Source organism: Chelon labrosus, assembly GCF_963514085.1.
Source record: "Chelon labrosus genome assembly, chromosome: 8".
NCBI lineage: Eukaryota > Metazoa > Chordata > Actinopteri > Mugiliformes > Mugilidae > Chelon > Chelon labrosus.
In genome coordinates this window covers 14,991,491-15,010,043 of record NC_140358.1, presented here as the reverse complement: position 1 = coordinate 15,010,043, position 18,553 = coordinate 14,991,491, and the positions used below count along the sequence as shown (strand labels likewise).

The 18,553-nt window shown below is 42.3% G+C and overlaps 1 protein-coding gene across 1 annotated transcript in view; it reads right to left on the bottom strand.

Annotated features, from left to right (window-relative positions):
• The window catches only part of LOC311491480 (uncharacterized protein), a 107,018-nt gene that overhangs the window by 52,740 nt on the left and 35,725 nt on the right, over positions 1-18,553 (bottom strand). The window contains exon 3 of the mRNA XM_084549408.1: positions 6,130-6,307. Coding sequence (XP_084405534.1) covers positions 6,130-6,307 — 178 coding nt within the window. The remainder of the gene's footprint in view (positions 1-6,129; positions 6,308-18,553) is intronic.

Below are 18,553 nucleotides of genomic sequence, written 5' to 3'. Positions count from 1 at the left end.
TATTATGTGTAATATTGTATAATTGTTGCTGAGTCCATCTAGTGCATGTACGCTCATATTAGATTCTAAAATCTTAACTATTTTCTGATTATTATTTCTGTTATTTTCTTGGCCAGTAAATATGCATTTAAAGAGACGGCCATATGATCTGAAACATATATTTCGAACACGCTACAAATCCAACTCTGCATTAACCATATATTTAACATTTTACTTATGTAATCTCTTCATTATATCACTAATGTAATTTAAGTTATGGTAGGCAACAAAAACAAATACATGAAATACAACCATTGTAGTTGACTGACCATAATGACATTGGTCATAAAGTATGAAGTGCATATTAATATATATAGAAAAACTCATTTTGTAGTCAGATTTTTACCACCAAACATCAAGTTTTGAAAATATGAACCCCACACCACAGGCAGCACAGAAGCTCAGAAAAGTGCTAATCTTGTCAGATCTCTATGATCACCATGATTACAGTCACACTCTTTCAATCACTGAGGCTGTAATAACACTATAGCCATCCATTCCTCTGAGGCTTCTCCACCCCATCATCTTCTTGCTCGCTCTGTCTTGGAGACAGACAGAAACCCACACACACACACACCCACACAGAGACTGTGTGTGGGTCAGTGCGGACATGGTGGCTGCAGACAGGAGCAAAGGTCAGCCACACCCTGCTATTATCCCTGGAGTCCTGCTTGGTGTAAAGGCAGCGCCGTGGCACACTGAGTGACGGCTCAATGGAAGGCCTGCTGGGAGCTTACTAGCAGGTGAGGAGTCAGACGAGCCAGAGGGAGGACACACACAGAGGGACATTCGCACGGACAAACACACACCAGCAGACACACAAATGCTGTCAGTCAGCCATGAGTTAAACAGGCAATACACAGGGAAGCACACAATCATGCAGGAGTGCGCGCACACACACACACACACACATGCTGAATGTGGTAATAAGGCAGTGGTGCACTCCAGGGATACGGCCAGTGGCCACAGAGAGGGAGAAAGGAAGCAGCTGGCTGCTGAAATACTTCCCCTCATAGCACTGTAATTTCCTCCCAGAAGCACACCTGGGCCGGCACTCATTCACACATACAGTATATACTGTATCTGTGTGCGTTTTGTGTACATGTGTGCACACATGAGAGTATTTTTGCACCTGTGTATGTGTTTGTTCTTCAGTGTGTGTGTTTGTGTAGGTATACAGTAACGCACGCTGCTGATTCAAAGCGGGTCCCTGCTGGCTAATATAACACCCATATTATTATACGGTATTACAAGTTATTATATACATAAAACACATGTTTGGTAGATAGTGCTGTGAGAGCGTGGTGCTGCTACTTAGTTCATATAAAATCTAGAGCAGCTACTGCTACAGCGTGTATAGAGACATTGTTATAGCCATTTTGATCTCAGGTTGAAAAATAAAGAACTCAGTTAAAAAAAAACAATGTTGATCATGCGAGTCTTTAATCTAAGTGATTTTCAATTAACACCTTTTCCTGCAAGACTGTTTATTTTGTACTTCTGTCTTGAACTTTCCAGCCCCTGCTTTTAAGACACTGAGGTTTCCAAATTCTGGAAATTGCTGCTGGGTTTTGGGTTTCCCCTTCTAAAAATGCTCTACGCCTCAGACCGGCCTTGGCAAACGACACTGTTAGCATATGTTGAAGGAATTCTTCTTTAAAACCACTTGTTTAAAAGGTAAAAACAGCCTGGAGACATAAGTCAGATGGCTTTATTCATACAAAGGCTTAGGCAGCCATTTTACTTTAGGGCAACAGCGCTGGAATGGGGTTATGTTGGGTGAGGGAACTGGGCCAGATAATAGGAACTGACTGAAGTATTAACCTGGCAGTTAAAAGATGAACACAAATGTATAAAATAAAGGTAGTGTGTCTGCTAAGCAGTGATTATAGGATATTTCTCGCCTATTTACTTGTCTCCAAGTAAAAGCTTGAGCTGATTGCAGCAAAGTGGCAGTAGCAAAACAAGTTGTTCAAACTTTCGAAAAGATGAATGAAGCCAGAATTGATTTAGGAGTTGTCAATAAAGTTGGGGGAAAAAATATTTCTTCTTCTATTATTTTTCTGACAGATTTGACTCCTAACTGTGGGCAGAAACCCCTAGCACATGTGAAAAAAGTTATATTCTGATTTGTATTTTGGGGCATTAGAATATGTGTAACATATCTTTAACCGATAATGTTGACTTTTCCTAATGAAAACCGGATTTTTTTTTTTTTGTCTTTGTGCTTTTAATGAGCTTTTGGCCCAAGATAAATGAGTTAAAATTATGTTGTAGCGTCATTCCTTAAATACAGCTAAATTGACAGTGACCTTCCGAAGATTTTCAGGCGTCTTTCTGGGATCTCCATCAAGAGGCACACCATACAGCAAAGTGTCTGTGGGGACCCTCAGTTACAAACCGGAGATGAGTTCAGGCCATTTATGAGTTGCGTGTGCACATCTCTAAGTGCTTAGTCATAAGTCTCCTCTTAAAACCCTTCCACCATATGACTATCCTTGTGTCACACCAGCAGAGACAGGGCAGAGGGAGCAGGGAAGAGGGGTAAAGTGAGAGAAGGAGGCAGAGGGAGATACAGAGAGACTCGAGGGAGTGTCTTTCATTTTTTGGATGTGGGAGGCAGACATTAAGCTAGAGTGACTAGAGCCACTGGCCTCTGTCTGACCCTCTCCAACTTTCTATTAGCTCAGGCCAAGGGTAGCTCATCGTTATATCGCCAATGTGCTATGCGGCATACATCAGCAACACAACAACCCTAACCTGACAGCAGCTAGCATCTGCCCAGATCACTTAAGCACAATATAGTACAACGGAGAACGTACAAAAACAGCACACAAGAGCAGCGCCTGAGGAGTAAAACAAATACGGGCTTTGTGCGGATGCATGGGATTCTGGGTAGCAGACTCAGTCCTCCGCCCAGTGTCAGCCCACCAGCTAATTGCAGTTACTTTGCCCTAGAGGCTGCAGGGAGCCTTTCTGCCTTGCGAACAATACGGATCTCTGAAATGTCAATGAAAACAAGTGAGCTGGACTGCATTTTAAATCTGTTGATACTGCGCTACCAACCTATAACGTGAAATACTGTAACATCTGCTGGATTGTGTTAAATCGAGCAAAGAAACCGTAAGAAGAGCTGCCCTATTATTGCTGAAAATTTGTGACATTTATGTTTAACATTTATGAGAAATTTAAGCTCAGGTAAAAGACTACGTGAAGGGGATTATGGGAAAAAGCCCTCTAGCACTCCATCTGTCTAGGCATGTCTCAGCGCCCTGGACACAACGCTGCAGCGGCATACAAACACATGCTTGCATACATGCAGCTGCAGGAACACACACAGACAGTCCGGTCGGTCAAGACAAAACACTCCGCCCTCACCGTCGTCCAGTCTGTGAAACTGAGGAATGTGTGGTGAGAATGTGTGCAGAACAAAAAAAAAAAAAGGCAAGTGTAACTAAATCCAGAGAAAAAACACGAGAAGGAGATAAAATTAGCTGGAGAGGAGGACATTGATCAAAACCATAGATAAAAGCGGATAAAATGAAACTGTTAGGGAGGAAGAAGACAGATTGAAAGATAGATCTCTGTCCGCCTCTCAGCAAAAAAATGAATGGCAATCCTTCGTTTTCTATCGCTGCAGCGATTAATTGACAAATGTGCCACATTAATAATAAAGCTTGCTCTCTCCACTTAGGACATTGATTCACACCTCCTCAGCTTATGGTGTAAGAAACCGATCAATCTCGCTCCTTCTTCATCTCTCTTTCTCTCTTTCTTGAGCTCCTCTATTACCTTGCTAAATATAACTTCCTCCTCTCTGTCTTTAGCCAGGAAATGAGTCCAACATTCAATAACTGGCTGTGAATTAAGCGAGCCTGGCATAGGAGAGCTTCAAAAATGATTGATTGATTATTAATTAATTCGCTAATGTCCCTGATTGATCTGCATGAGGGAGTGATTGTTTGAGAAAGGGGGCAAGAAGAGAGATTTGATTTGGGTTTTAACTGGAGGATGGATCAGGAGGGGCTATAATGTGCTTCCTATATGCTCTGATATTACATGAATGTGATGTAACAACTGGAAGGTAAACCTTAAGTTTACATAATGTTGTGGTCTAGAACAGCCAAGACAAAAGAGAAGTGAAGAGAGATCCACATCAAATGCTGCTAGGAGCAGCACATGCCTCCTCGTCTGTCTGTCAGTCTGTCTCTCTGTCTATCTGTCTGCTTAGCCTTGAAAATCCCAGCACTCAAAGCCAGACGACCACAGAACTCATGCCCACGCCATACGCGCACGCACAGAGACTCGTGCACACACGAACACACACAGTGGCCTGTTCTATCCTACGCTATTGATCTGCACCCCACTCTTCATTAGAAAGAAAGATTCAAAGGCAACACGGAGCAGTGAGGCGTGTTGTGTGTGTGTGTGTGCGCACCTATGCGTCTGTGTGCGCGCAACACGTCTGTGTGTTCAGAGGTGTAAATGTATGATCAAGGGAGCTATGAGTGGTCACATCCTGTATACATGTACGTTTCCGTAAAGTTTTCCTTTTTCCCCCACAGCGTGTGTGTGTGTGTGTTCATTCTGATATGCATGTGTGTATGTATGTAGATGTACTGCCAGGTATCAGTAACAGTGGGAGCAGATCTGTGTTACTCTAATGCAGTCGGTCCTCACTGGGTGTTCCTATGGAAACTCTCTCTCTCTCTCTCTCTCTCTCTCTCTCTCTGTATATTATTAGACATTCTTGAGTCAACCGCTCAGAATAGGAAGACACAGATCGCATCTATTGCAGTGCACTCATTATAAAGTGCTTCAACTCACACGTGTACAATACGGAATTCTCAATTTTTTTGAAAGTATTTTTGCTCCGGTGATTAGTTGAGATGCAAACTCTTGAAATTGATTAACTTGTGGGCCTCAGATCAATCAGAGAGATTGGACAGCCAATTCTGCTACAACGAGCCTGAGACATGCACTTCAATAATATTTGTCCCAGGTGGCATTATGATCCTGGGTATCCTATTTCCAATGCATTTTGCTCTTTTACATTCCTCTTCAGGCCAGCAATAAGATAAGATGATCAATTACAAGACCTGCACAGACTCCAGAAACACAACGTTATTGTACTATATAATAATATCTAATACAGATGTGCTCATTTCACAACAAGTTAAAGCAACAGTCAATCTCATACAGAAGGAAATACGTGCTCCAGGTACCTGATAGGAGCCTTTGTACTAATCTCGGATTACTGCAAAATATATGGTGATTATATTTATTTCCTTTAACTTTTTGAGTAGTTTGAGAATAAAACTGAATACAATTTTAGATTGACTGAAAGTCTTTTTTGTTGCTGTGGATTATACGCATTTAGCATTTCCACATTCTCTCTTAGTGTTCATGCACATGAATGATTAATAAATATATTTTTACAGTAAAAGTATAAACTATTCTGATGTACATTTGTCTTCCGTCTCTCCAATCCTAAAGTCTGACATGCTATGTCAAACTTTAAGTATTATGCTTTCTTTAAAATGATGCCTCTTTTCTTGTTCCTTTTCATTTCTTTCATCTCTCGAGTTGAAAATGGACGATGACAAACCAAAGACTTGAGTGCCAGCTGTTAATTGTTAAGGTAGCGTACAATTCTATAAAAGATACAGAGGGTGCTACCTTAGCAGTCGAACACGTGTGTCTCCATATGTCACTCCTTTCTCACTGGAAAATTAGTGCAGTGACAGGAGGATGCGTTTGAGTGTGTGTAGGTGTAATCTATTTGACAGCGGTGCATGCTCGCACTGTGACTCACAGTCTCTGCATACGATAGTTTGACAGAATTATATAAAAAGGTGTACGCGGTAACAATGGTTTAAGCTCCTAGTTTATTTGAGGGAGATAAAGCGACTTGTATAGCTTTAATATTTAGGGTGAATTGTCTGGGACTTATTAATGATGTCAGTGTTATTCAATCATTTCCACATGTGGCCAGTTACAAAAAGAAAAGACAAAAAAAGACATGAAAGTACAGTGCTGAAGTGTGCGTGAAGAGCTTCCACTAAAGCACAATGGGAACCACAGACTAACCTCTGGAGTGGTAATCTGCCGCTGCGCTGCTGATGGGCATTTTCTTAACGGCTGAAGAGCGATAGACGATGTGTGTCCTTCCTCCTCCTCCCTCCTCCTCCTCCCTTTCTATCACTCCATCGCCCCTCTCCACCGGCTCGATAAAAAACTCCTCTTGCTCTGTCCGGATCATACCAGCCTGAAAGAGAAACATTAATTGGAAGACATGAATATGCATAGGTGAACTCTGACATTATGCTAATGCGTGTCAGTCCAAAGTCTCGTAGAAAACCCTCCTCCCATGTTTGCCTTTCACTCTCTTGTCCTTCCATCCTTTACCTCCCTTATATTTTGGAGAAAGAAATAACTATTTACTTTACTCCACTACTGCGTTTGGGGCATGCTTGGAGGAAAAAAAAATAAAAGAGACAGAGAGAGAGAGAGGGGGAGATCTCTCCTGAGGCCTCATAGAAGTCCAGAGTGACACCTGGCATCTAAAATGGCCAACACAAGAGCAGGAGATGAGGCTGTCCCACTTCCATCCTTGACTAACACATCCTGTCAGGTAATTCCCCACGTCCACCTCACACACACACACACACACACACACACACACACACACACACACACACAGACGCACACATCAGCTGGACGCAAACTCACAGGAAGCGCGTGAGAAAGAGAGGGAGGGGGAAGAGAGAAGAGGAGAAGCGTGCATACAGAAAACACGCAAAAAGGAGTTGCGTGCACATACGCTGGGAAAATTGCCCGTCACTCTCTCTTATTCCATCTGTCTGTTTAAGGCAACTAGTAATTACCAAGGCAACGTACTGCTGTAGAGGAAAGCCATGGGGGAGAACACACAGAGAGGATGGAGACACTTCTGAGAGGGAGAGAGCAAAGGAAAGAGAGTGATAAATGAAGAAAAGGGAAAACATCGATACGATCAGCACTTGCTTGTCTGCCTTTTCCTCCGCTCTGACAGGAGAAGGAGGAGATGATGAGCAAGCTGAAGAGAAGAAAGTGAGCCCATAATAAAAAAAATGTAGTATGCATTAGAGAAGAATGTGTGATGAAAAGCTGTGCGTATAGTACTCTGCAGCTGAAAGTCAGAGGAGTCAGAAATCGCACAATGACTACCAGTGTCTGACTAACTATACCGAACTGTTATACCTGTGAGAACATGTAGATCACACTGAAAGGGCTGCATTAAAATACATTTTTGGTTTATGGAAACCAAAGCAGAGTTAAAGGGGAACTACTGTTTTTTACAACCTGGACCTTATTTCTGGCATAAAATACGGTCGTTTACTCACCCATATAACTTTTGTGTAATTCGTATTCCTTCGGGAGATAATTAGATCAGCGTATATCCATATAGTGGGAGTGACTGGGGCACCGAAAAGCAGCCTCTAAATAACGCATTATCTGCCGTGAAACTTGTTAATTTCACCAATATTTCCTTATCGTACGCTAGTGCTATTCCCCGTTAAGTCCGGAGTTCGCCGTTATCGTCATCCGGGGTCTGTAGACTGACCTACAGTTTTTTTTGCAACATGGCTGAATATTTTTCCAACTCTGAGGTTGTGGACAAACCATAGCAGTAGCAAATTACAGGTAAACAAGCCGGCCATCGCGGGTGTGCACGGTGCTCAGAGATGACATCATCCAGTTCAGAAGACATGATGATAACAGCTAACTCCGGACTCAACGGGGAATAGCACTACCGCACAATAACAAAATATTGGTGAAATGAACGAGTTTCGTTGCGTTTCGGTGCCCCAGTCACTCCCACTGTATGGATATACGCTGATCTAATTATCTCCCGAAGGAATACGAATTACACAACAGTTACATGGGTGAGTAAACGATCGTATTTCATGCCAGACATAAGGTCCAGGCAAGGAACTTTGATATCTTTAACGTTAAAGAGTCTTAATATTAAAACTAAAATAAACTTTACTAGTATATTTACTCAGTGCTTTCTTCAAGCCCCCAGGAAATTTCACTGTATTCTTTGCTTGTGTATTTACAGTGTGTGTATTTATGCAGACTGTTATCACTTTGCTTGTGATTCCTTCCGTGATGAATATTTTCCAGCTAGCAATGCATTTGCTTAAGCTGCAATGTGTCAAGCTGGGAAGAAAATAGATATAATATATACTGTCTCTACTGTATACTATAGTATTATTTTTTTCATCTTTCTCATGGGTAAACTCTATGAGGTGCCATCCAAAGAGAATGCTTTTCAATTGTTAAATCTATCATTTATACTAGAGTACAGGCCGACAAAATGCAACAAATTGTAAAGTTTATGCTTTTGAGGATACAAGTGTGCATACTACTCATTGAGGCTCTGCAGGAAATGGAGAATGAGTCTCTGTTTGCTCCTTGAATACCTCAGAGAGGCTGATTTGAAAGGAAATGATAACAAAAGTGGTCCCTCAGAAATCAAAAGGGGCTCTGGCTCTTGATTTACTCTTCTTCTCCTCCCATCCGCCTCTCTCTTTCTCCCTGCCACTCAGAGGCTTTGGTCCCAGAAGGATGTCGACAAGCCACTGACCTGCCCTCCCCTCTTTTTTTCCCTCCTCCCTCTCTCTCTCTCTTTTCATCCCTCTCTTTTCCCGAGCCATGGTGCAGCATTCTGATTGGACCTGATGGATATGCGATGGTGCATGCATTCCCACTCCAGAATACCAAGCAGTGGAGAGAGGAGAGCTGTGTTCACGAAAAAAAAAAGATGACATGTGCGACTTGGAGACATGGTTGGATCGATCAGAGCCAGTATAGTGGGGGTGGAGGGTTAGAGAGGAGGGGAGGTGCAAGGAAGCTGAAGAAGTGAACACGTCCATTAAAAAAAAGTGATGTGAATAAAGAGTCTACTGACTTCCAGACAAGGATTGTCATCATCTCCTTTAAAACAGACACATCTAAGTCCCAGTCAAGAGGATTACAGGGAGGATTGTCCAAATGTAATGTCCAGAACAAGTGAGGGGAAATCAGACTCATGTGCAACAGATGAGGGGTTGTTCTGAGACAGGGTTGAATTCCATGTTGTTTCATATTAGATATCATCTGTTCTGATGGCTTCAGCAGCAATTTGTTCATCAATTTTAGTGGGAAAAAGGAAGCAACGATCATAAGTAGTGATTTTAAATTAGACAAAGAATTATGTGCATGCCCCTGTACAAGTAATCTTCTTAGTCTAATTCTTTCTCTCCCTTCCCTTCTTTTTAAATGGAAAATCAAGGAGCTTTGGCAATGAGAACTTCCTGTTCACACCTCTTTGACACAAACCGCATGGATTACTTTTAATAATTAACTCTAAAAGCACGTTATAAACAACTCTGCAACACATTTATGGAAGTATATCCTTGACTGACATTCTGTTGATTTTTGCAGTGAGTGCATGATTCCTATGTGATTTGACGTTTGTGCAAGTTTTATCAATTGGATGAAGAGTAAAACTGATCATTTCTGGAAGAAACTTGAAAGCTGTATGAGTTCAAAGTGCACCGTCTGTTAATATCTGTGTTCCTCTGGAATTACATAATACCCAAAACACAGATACCGTCTTTTTTGCATTTGTTATTCTGCAAAATCAATGATCTTTAGCATCTTGTGTTTTCTGCCAAGTGGTTGTTCACCAACTGTGATGAATTTCTGCCATTCCTTCAGTAATTGCTATAGTTTTTGCATTATCACCCTCTTAGTGCTCTTGCTTGTTCAGGGATTGCTGTAGCCTAAGCTGCCTTGCTAGCTGCTGCTCTCTTATTACAGTAAATTCATTGTGCTCCTTTGGGTGATGAGCCTGAAGACGTTTTATTAGGTTTGATGTGTTAAAATTTCGCTTATTAGCTTCCCTCCCCTCAAGAGACACTTAAAGCTAACACAATCACTCTCAGCATTTTATCATCATCTTAAAACCTTTATGGTCTATATTTTAGATCACACACGGGAAGCGGCGATGCACATCTGGATGAGAAGGTTAGGACAGAGCGTCTACCTCATATGGATTTCTATGATCTATCAAGCAATTTCACTCACACTACACTGTTAAAGTACTTATTTGTGTTAATCTGCTACATGGACAGGTTATTTGTTGCATTATTGTGAAGATCATTGTTCACAGAAGAACATACAGGGCTCCTGTAGATGTTTCTGGCACTGACTTTGTGCATTTTTAGCTATAGGATCTTCTCAGCTAAGAACAACCGCTAGTTAAACTTTAGGTTGTATCACAGAATCGATGATTAATCATGAGGGATGCCAAACATTATGGAATATCCTGGAGCTGGAGTTTGCTGTCTTCCTGTCCCAAGCATAACGGATGGACGTAGCACAGAATACTGCAGAATTAAGACATATTTAACAATTAATTATAAAGGCGTGGATGACGGCAGACGATGTCTTCACAATCCCTCCTCAACATAGCTTGTGTTCTGTTGCATGTGCAGTTAGCGTGCTGGCAGTGTGCAATCACAAATTTTGGGCGCACATGGATGACTTTGTGTTGGCCCTTGAGGAATTTGACAGATGACATAATTTGCATCACAGACCCTTGCAGACATGCGAAAAGCACGAACTGGCCTTTACTGGCCAGCTGTCAGATCTATTACAAGTCCAATTTCAATCGACGTACCCACTTCCTTGGGTAAACATCCCTTTCAAGAAGGAACGCTGCTAATTCTTCACCAAGAACAAGAAAAGAGACACAAACATTGGCACCCCTGGCACCACACATTCATATCTGGCTAATACTTAAACAATACAACCATTTATGTTCACAGCTTGGCATATACAGTATATTGGGTTATTATTAGTCTCATGGCCATTGAGATGGTGACGCTAACCACAACCCTCCTTCTGAGACCTGAAGCCCATCAGCAGGCTCCAAATCCGAATCCTAAACACTGCGTGTCCAGTTACAACTGGAAGATCCACTGTGTTTGAAACCACACTGAGCTCTATTTGAAGATCTAAAAGGAGTAACTCGAGTCCAGGGTAAGTGTCCTGAGGGGCACGTGAGACTTACAAGTAGCACAAAAGCAGCGTTGGAGTGGAAGAGCGGATGTTGTGGCGAGGATCAAAGTCACACCGGGTCGGGGCCCTTCAGCTCAGTCCAGCACAAGCCCTGTGTATGTGTACGTTTGATCTGGTGTCACTATATGTGGTTGTGCGCGTTTGATCTGATTCATAACCCGGCTACTGCTGGCTAACTTGACACGCCGTTGCACACATGCATCCACAGGCAGGCAGGGCAGACACAGTCACACAAACACACATCCACACACAAATATAGCTTTGATAGTGACTCACTCACACTGTGTAACCCTCCATTCATCCAACCTTTGAGTCATGAGAGAATCAGCCTCGTACAATAGTAAGGCTGATTCGAAAAATTAGACACGCTTCGGAGAGAGAGATTAACAGGACACGTCACCGCGAATATTAATAGCGTTTTGTTTAATCGCATTAGCGGCAAATTATACCTTTGTGCTCAGAGGAAGCGAGCTCAAAGCAAGCCAAGTGTTGTGTTTGGATTATGAACACGGTTCTGGCAAAAACGTAGATTTATATGAAAATGATGCCGGCGGTACAAAGCAACGCTATTTAAAACTTTCAGTGAAACTAAACATATTAGACCTTCATGACCCTTGGCAAACCTTTCCTGTCTGCTGCTCCACTCTTCCAGGATAAAAGGTAGAGAGCGGCAGGAGCAGGAAGAGTTAGAGAACTCCAATTAAGATTAAGTATTAAGACAGATTCATTAAGTGAATTAAATTACTTGCTTAATGTTGTGAGGAGCGAGGCGATTGCCCAATTATGTTAATCAGGGATGTGGAAGGGGGGATGAGGAGAGTAAATCCGACACAGCAAACAAAATTTATCACATGTAATCTCATAAAACACACCGGGGGGAGGGAGGCCGCGTCGTGCTTAAACTTTCTCATACTTTTTTTTTTTCTACTTGGCTTGCGCGCACACGTGCTCACACACGCTGGCACGTTGTGTGTGTTTGTGTCTGTGTGTGTGGTGAGAGCCAGATGCCAGCGTGATTTAAGCCATAGAGGACTTAGCGATGCAGGCTCATCCCCGTCACCCTGCTCATCTCATTACATAGAGTGGTCTCTAAAAATGGTCGCACACAAAAAAAACCCGAAAAAAAAAACCTGTGAGCACACACCTACCTACACAACCTCACATACATGCATGGCAGCCCTGTCTCAGTCACCCCATATTTCTCGTTCCTTTTTCTGCACCTCATTTGCAAATTGCTTATCTTTGACCTACATTTTTGATCACAGTATGTCAGTCCAACTACACACACACACACACTCACTCTGTCTCTCTCTTTCTTTTCAAAGAGACTGGGTTTTATCCCTCCACTCAGGCCTCTACAAACAACTATCTGCTACCACTAAAGGAAAAAAAAAAAGGAACTGTAAAAGTGCAGCAGTGAAAGGAAAAGGATAAGAAATGAGTAAACAGGAAAGGTGCTGTGAATCCCCCACAACTCTACTCCTACAAATCTAACTTCCCAATGGCGATGAAATAGTTTTCCGTTCATGCCCTCATATTCTTTTTTATATTCTTACTTCCATATGCAGTAATCCGCTCTCATCTTTTCCAGCCTCCTCGTTGTATCCCCTTCAGTGTTTTCTCACAGTGCCATTAGGATCCCATCCTACCTTACCCCCGTCTCTTTCCATCTCTCATAATAGTAAGTGGTCAAGGCACTCTAAGTCTGTGAGAGGGAAGGCAGAGCCAGGTGTTGGAAAAAGAAAAGAGACAGAAGACAGCAGAGCACAGGCCACAATATTTAAACCGACTCTGGATGGCACGGACCTAAGAATAGCAGTAGTAAGCCAAACCTGGTTAGCGTGACGGCACGATCTGTGGAAATTTTGGTTCAGGGTGAGAGCGTCGACACAGACAGAAACACTGTTGCTGACAGTCTGGCAGATAGAGCGAGAGACACGAGTACCAGCCAGACAGACACTTTGGCCTGCCTCAGTGTCCCGTTCTCGCTTTCTCTCTCTCTCTCTCTCTCTCTCTCTCTCTCTCCTAATTCCTGTTGTTATTCATCAGGACAGAAGCTCCCTCCCTCTGTTTTCTATCCAAACAGAGATTATGAATCAGCAGTACAACGAAGAGAAAAAGGAGAGGCAGAGACAGACTGAGATGGAGTTGAAGCAGGAGAAATATGTGGTAACCAGCCGGGAAGAGGTGACGGTGACAGGAAGCGGTAGGTAAAAATTAGACAATTTAAAAGAGAAATTAACAGGTAAAGTAGAAAATTATACAAAAAGACTGGGAGGGGAAAGGAGAAGGGGTTGGTTAGGTAAAAAGGATGAAAGGAATTTTAGGTCAGAAAGAGAAGGGGAAAGAATTTTAGGAGAGAATTTAAAAATTAGCGACCGTCATTTACTCCACAATTATCTCAGCACTAAAAACTCTTCATCCTCCCCCCTCTCTCCTTCTCGCTCTCCCTCCACTGTCCGTCTCACCCTTCTTTTGTTCTCTCAGTCTTCCCAGACAGCCAAATATTCCTACCCTGACCAGCGCACATGAGTCAGGGCAAGTGAGGGAAATGCTTACAAGATTGAGTCATCAAAAGCATCTACTTTTCAGATATCAGCAGAGGGTGTCAGGTTTGTCGCAGAGGGCCAGAGGCTGTAAAACATACTCTAGCCTTGCAGGAAGGTTCACTCCAATCTTGAACCAATCTGGTGCGTGGAGAGTGTATGATTTACAAGAGTCCCAACGACGCAAAAAAATAAAAAATAAAAAAATAAAAAACAGCATTAAGGAAAGTGCAGAACTCCAAACAAACCCTGGAGCATTGTACCAAAGGCTGTCTCTTAGGAAATGCATGCCTATAGGGCTTGAGGTTTGTTTACACCTACAAGACTCTTAATTATATCCAGTGTAAATTAGGAAATAGAGATGAAAACCAGCAAAACTGGACTTGAATTAACTTTATCAGTTTAGGACTATAAATGATGTTGCAGAGTGAGTGGGGCATCAGGGTAAGAGGAGAGGCAGATGAAGTGATGCACCCATCATGCCTAGTGTCTACTGTACAAGCCTGTGGGGGCAGTGCTATGATCTGGGGTTGCTGCAGTTGGTCAGGTCTAGGTTCAGCAACATTATGTGCCCAAAGAATGAGGTCAGCTGACTACCTGAATATACTGAATGACCAGGTTATTCCATCAATGGATTTTTTCTTCCCTGATGTTCACGGGCATATTCCAAGATGACAATGACAGGATTCATGGGGCTCAAATTGTGAAAGAGTGGTTCAGGGAGCATGAGACATCATTTTCACACATGGATTGGCCACCACAGAGTCCAGACCTTAACCCCATTGAGAGTCTTTGGGATGTGCTGGAGAAGGCTTTGCACAGTGGTCAGACTCTCCCATCATCAATACAAGATCTTGGTGAAAAATGAATGCAACACTGGATGGAAGTAAATATTGTGACATTGCAGAAGCTTATTGAAACAATGCCACAGCGAATGTGTGCTGTAATCAAAGCTAAAGGCGGTCCAACGAAATATTAGAGCGTGTGGCTTGGTTTTGGTATTCATAGGCTGAGACTCAAAACACCAGCGGATCCTGAAACCCAATCAAACACATGAAACTGAAACATTATACCTGTGTATTAGTGTATTCAGTAAAATGAGCCAATATTACATATCTGTGAGTTGTAACAGTAAGTGAACTTCTAGGGTTACAACTTTGAAATTAATTTGTATGATTAGAGTCTGTACAAGCTGGCAGAGGACTTAACACACCACTAAGACTGAAATGTGATTTAAAGCTAATGTAGCAAGTGGACCTTGAGTTAAAGAGCGATACATTGCAATATACGATTAACTGTGCAGTCCAACTTATCTAGAAGGAACAAAACTGAGACACATTTTATTGGACTGAAGGTTAATCTTTACAGATCTTTAGCCTTTGTGCACTCCTTGCCCTCCCTGCACCCGTGCCATCACACCCTCACCCACACACACACACATGAACAAAGCAGAAACCGAGCACCCATCAATCCTTCTTACCGGCCCAGCCGTGCCATCGATCAGTGTGTGTACGCGATTGTGTGCGTGTGTGCGTGTGTGTGTGCATTTTAGTGTGTTCAAATTTGTGTGTGTGGTCTTCCAGATTGATAAATGACCCCGATTAGCGGCGACTGACCGCTCTATGATTGCAATCTAAGTGCAGCGGAACAGCTGTTCTCAGAGCGGTGTTGTCTGGAGCGGCCTGTGATTAATACAACAGCACTTTAATAAATTACAAATCAACCACAGGCCTGGGATCCGCCGGGCCGGTAATAATTACACGACTGCACCTGTAAAGTTTGAGGAGGGTCAGTGGGAAAACATGACATTTGGTGCTAGGCAAACCTTCCAAAATGAAGAATCCCGTGTCATTTGTTTTTTGAAGCGGAAGAAACGAGAAGGCAAGAAAATCCAGGCATTGTTAGAGCTCTCCATATTTGGCCCATTACAGTTGTTTGGATAAGCTGTCAGTTTGGATTGTTGGAATGTGGATAAATGATGTTTGTTTGGAAGACTTTGCAGTAAAACACAATAAACCTGTTTATTCCACTTTCAGGGAAGCCCTATGTCTCTCTGTCTCTCTCTCGTTGTCACTCCTCCTTTGTATCACTCTTCACTCCCCCCTCCTGACCTATCGACACCCCCCCCCCCCCGGTGCTGAGAATCACGCACAGACCCGCACACAGCGACACATCTGCGCACACAGATCAACACTCAGATCCACACCCATCCTCAACCTTATCTCTACTCTATCTCTATATCTCCACATCTATTGGATATACCTGTAACCTAGCAACAGAGCAGAGCGAAGACCCACCCCTACCTGCTCGCTGCGCTGACTGCTGCACCGCGCAGCCAATCAGACTGCGTCGGGGCAGCAGCACGAGCCAATCAAATGTTTGCTGTAACTGGGAGTTGCCGTCTGCTCTCCACCCTTTTGACCCCACATGCGGGCAAAACACAAGCGTGTGCATGCACGTGCGATGCGAGCTTGCGCACACACACAACCTCACAACACACAAATGCCGAAGTCTGTCGAGACCAGGGCAGATCACAGCACTGGGCTGACTTGCCCGGTGATTTCATAACAACCAAGAAACACATGACATTTTGATGAACAACTACAAAACTAAGCTTCCATGATGAGACAAAATGCAGAAGAGACTCTCTCTGTGTGTCCGCTGCTGAATCCTTCTCGATTTCCCTTTCACTGGATTTTGGGATTTACTCAGTGAGTGATGGTAAAAGTACAGACAGCTTCCTGCTGTGCTATTGTGGTTTAAGATCAACATGTGACTATTTAGCTCCTGGAGTTTAGTTCAAATAAAATCAAATAAAATCAAAGCCGCCTTTGCATCCACTAACCCTTCTTTATTTCCTTCTCATTCTTTAAACTCTGTGGTATTGATCATGCTCAGACAGTCAGAACCATCTCATCCACTAGGACGGATTTACTAAATGACAGGTCACAGAAACAGGATCCCCAAAAAGTCCAAGCATCTGTGTGAAGCACTATTGTCTTTGAATAAGCTATTAAAAACTGAAGGAATTTCAATACCGTCAAAGAAATCATTTACAGGAATTTGTTTGGTCTCATATGTAGAAAAAGAAAGGAAAAGGATATAACATGGCCAACAAAGGAGAAATAAATGTTTTTTCACAATTTATTTTATCTTACTTAGCTCTACATAACATAACAAAGGTTAATATGACACAGGTTTAAAACGAACAACACTAGTTAAGGGCTACAGCTTCTGTCTGAACTAGAATTTTTTGGGTCACCTATAAATTATAAATCAGAACAAATTCATAGCTCTGGCTAGGACATTACAAAACACACAATAGAGGTCATATAACCACAGTATATATCGGATTCATTAGCCTTCACACATCCTGACGTGTCTTCTTAATATTTATGTGATACGAAATACATTTATGAAACTCACATTTATAATATATTGTAGCTATATCATCCTAGTTGCTATTTTATCATAGGAAAGCACTTTGTAAACATCTTATATTAGCATTTCAAAAAATGCATATATATAGTTTTTATTTGTTTATATTTAGCTTATTTTCTATTTATTTCATTTAGTCTGCAGATGTTGCGGCACACTTATCAGTTCAGCATGGCAGGTTTTCTACTTAACCAGTCCTTCCCTCTTTCATCTATCGTATTCACTTCTGTCTCCTCTCCTCTCACTTCTTGTATTCCTGCTCTTCCAGCTCTCTCTTCCACTGGAATCTGTCAAACTCAATGGAAGCGAACGGGCGTGAGGCAGCGTGCGAGGGAGAAGAACTACCTTTGAATCGGTAGAGCTCTCACTCTCACTGTGTCGACAGCTCTAATTGTACTGCTTCTGAGGGGAGCGATCAAAGCTGGAAAATTGTGAGAATTAATCAGCCTCTCGGATACATGGGGAGAGAGAAGGGAGGCGGTGGGGGAACAGACGAGGGGGAAAAAAAAAAAAAAAAGTGAGACGTCCTGGGCCTCACACATTTACACAAATGTTATTATAAATGTTCCCTTCCCATGTGGGCCCTGACTCAATCTGGACATCTGGAAATATACTCGACTCACCAGTGAAAAAATATGATCACCATCAAAGTGTAATCAGAGCAGCAAACTTTGAATTTCTCAATATAACAATCACAGACATGTCAAACAACAGTATATTTTAAGTTTTTAACAGAAGAAAACCACACAGAGCCAACTAGCACTCCAAAAATTCCAAGTATGCAACCCAGTATAGCTTTCTCTGAACCACTTTCTGTGTGTGTGTGAATATGTACTGTATATATGATAAGTCTGCATGCATCTCTGTGTGTGTCTATGTGCGGGGTCTCACGAGGAGGTTGCCACTAAATGTTAAAGGTATCAGAACTACAGCCAATCTCCAAACACAGCTTTAAACAAAAAAAAACAACAACACACATTTGATGAATTAATCCCAGAATTGAACCTGAAACTAAAACCGATTTGATTTAAAAGTGTTTTTTTTAGTTTCCCCAATAGCCTCTTTAGCTTCCTCCCAACTCTCTGTGTGTGTGCAACACAGCGCAGTCTGTTGCATAGTTTGGTTTGTTGCTACCAGTAAATGGTTGCAGTGCTAATAACGCTGAAGGAATCAAAGCAACGGAGCAATCACTTTAATATTCATAAAACATATTTAGCCGTCTGTGGTCTTATTCATCACTCACCAACCAGTTTTCTGCTTGCAGGATTGTCTGTCAAATCATGCTGCATTAAAAATGGATCGTTTATACACTGTATTCATTTTATCAAGTGAAACGACACCAGAATTTAAGTGATTATTTTCGTGCACAGACCAGAGCACTCAGTGTATGCTTGACTAGACATGGAAGCATATGGAAG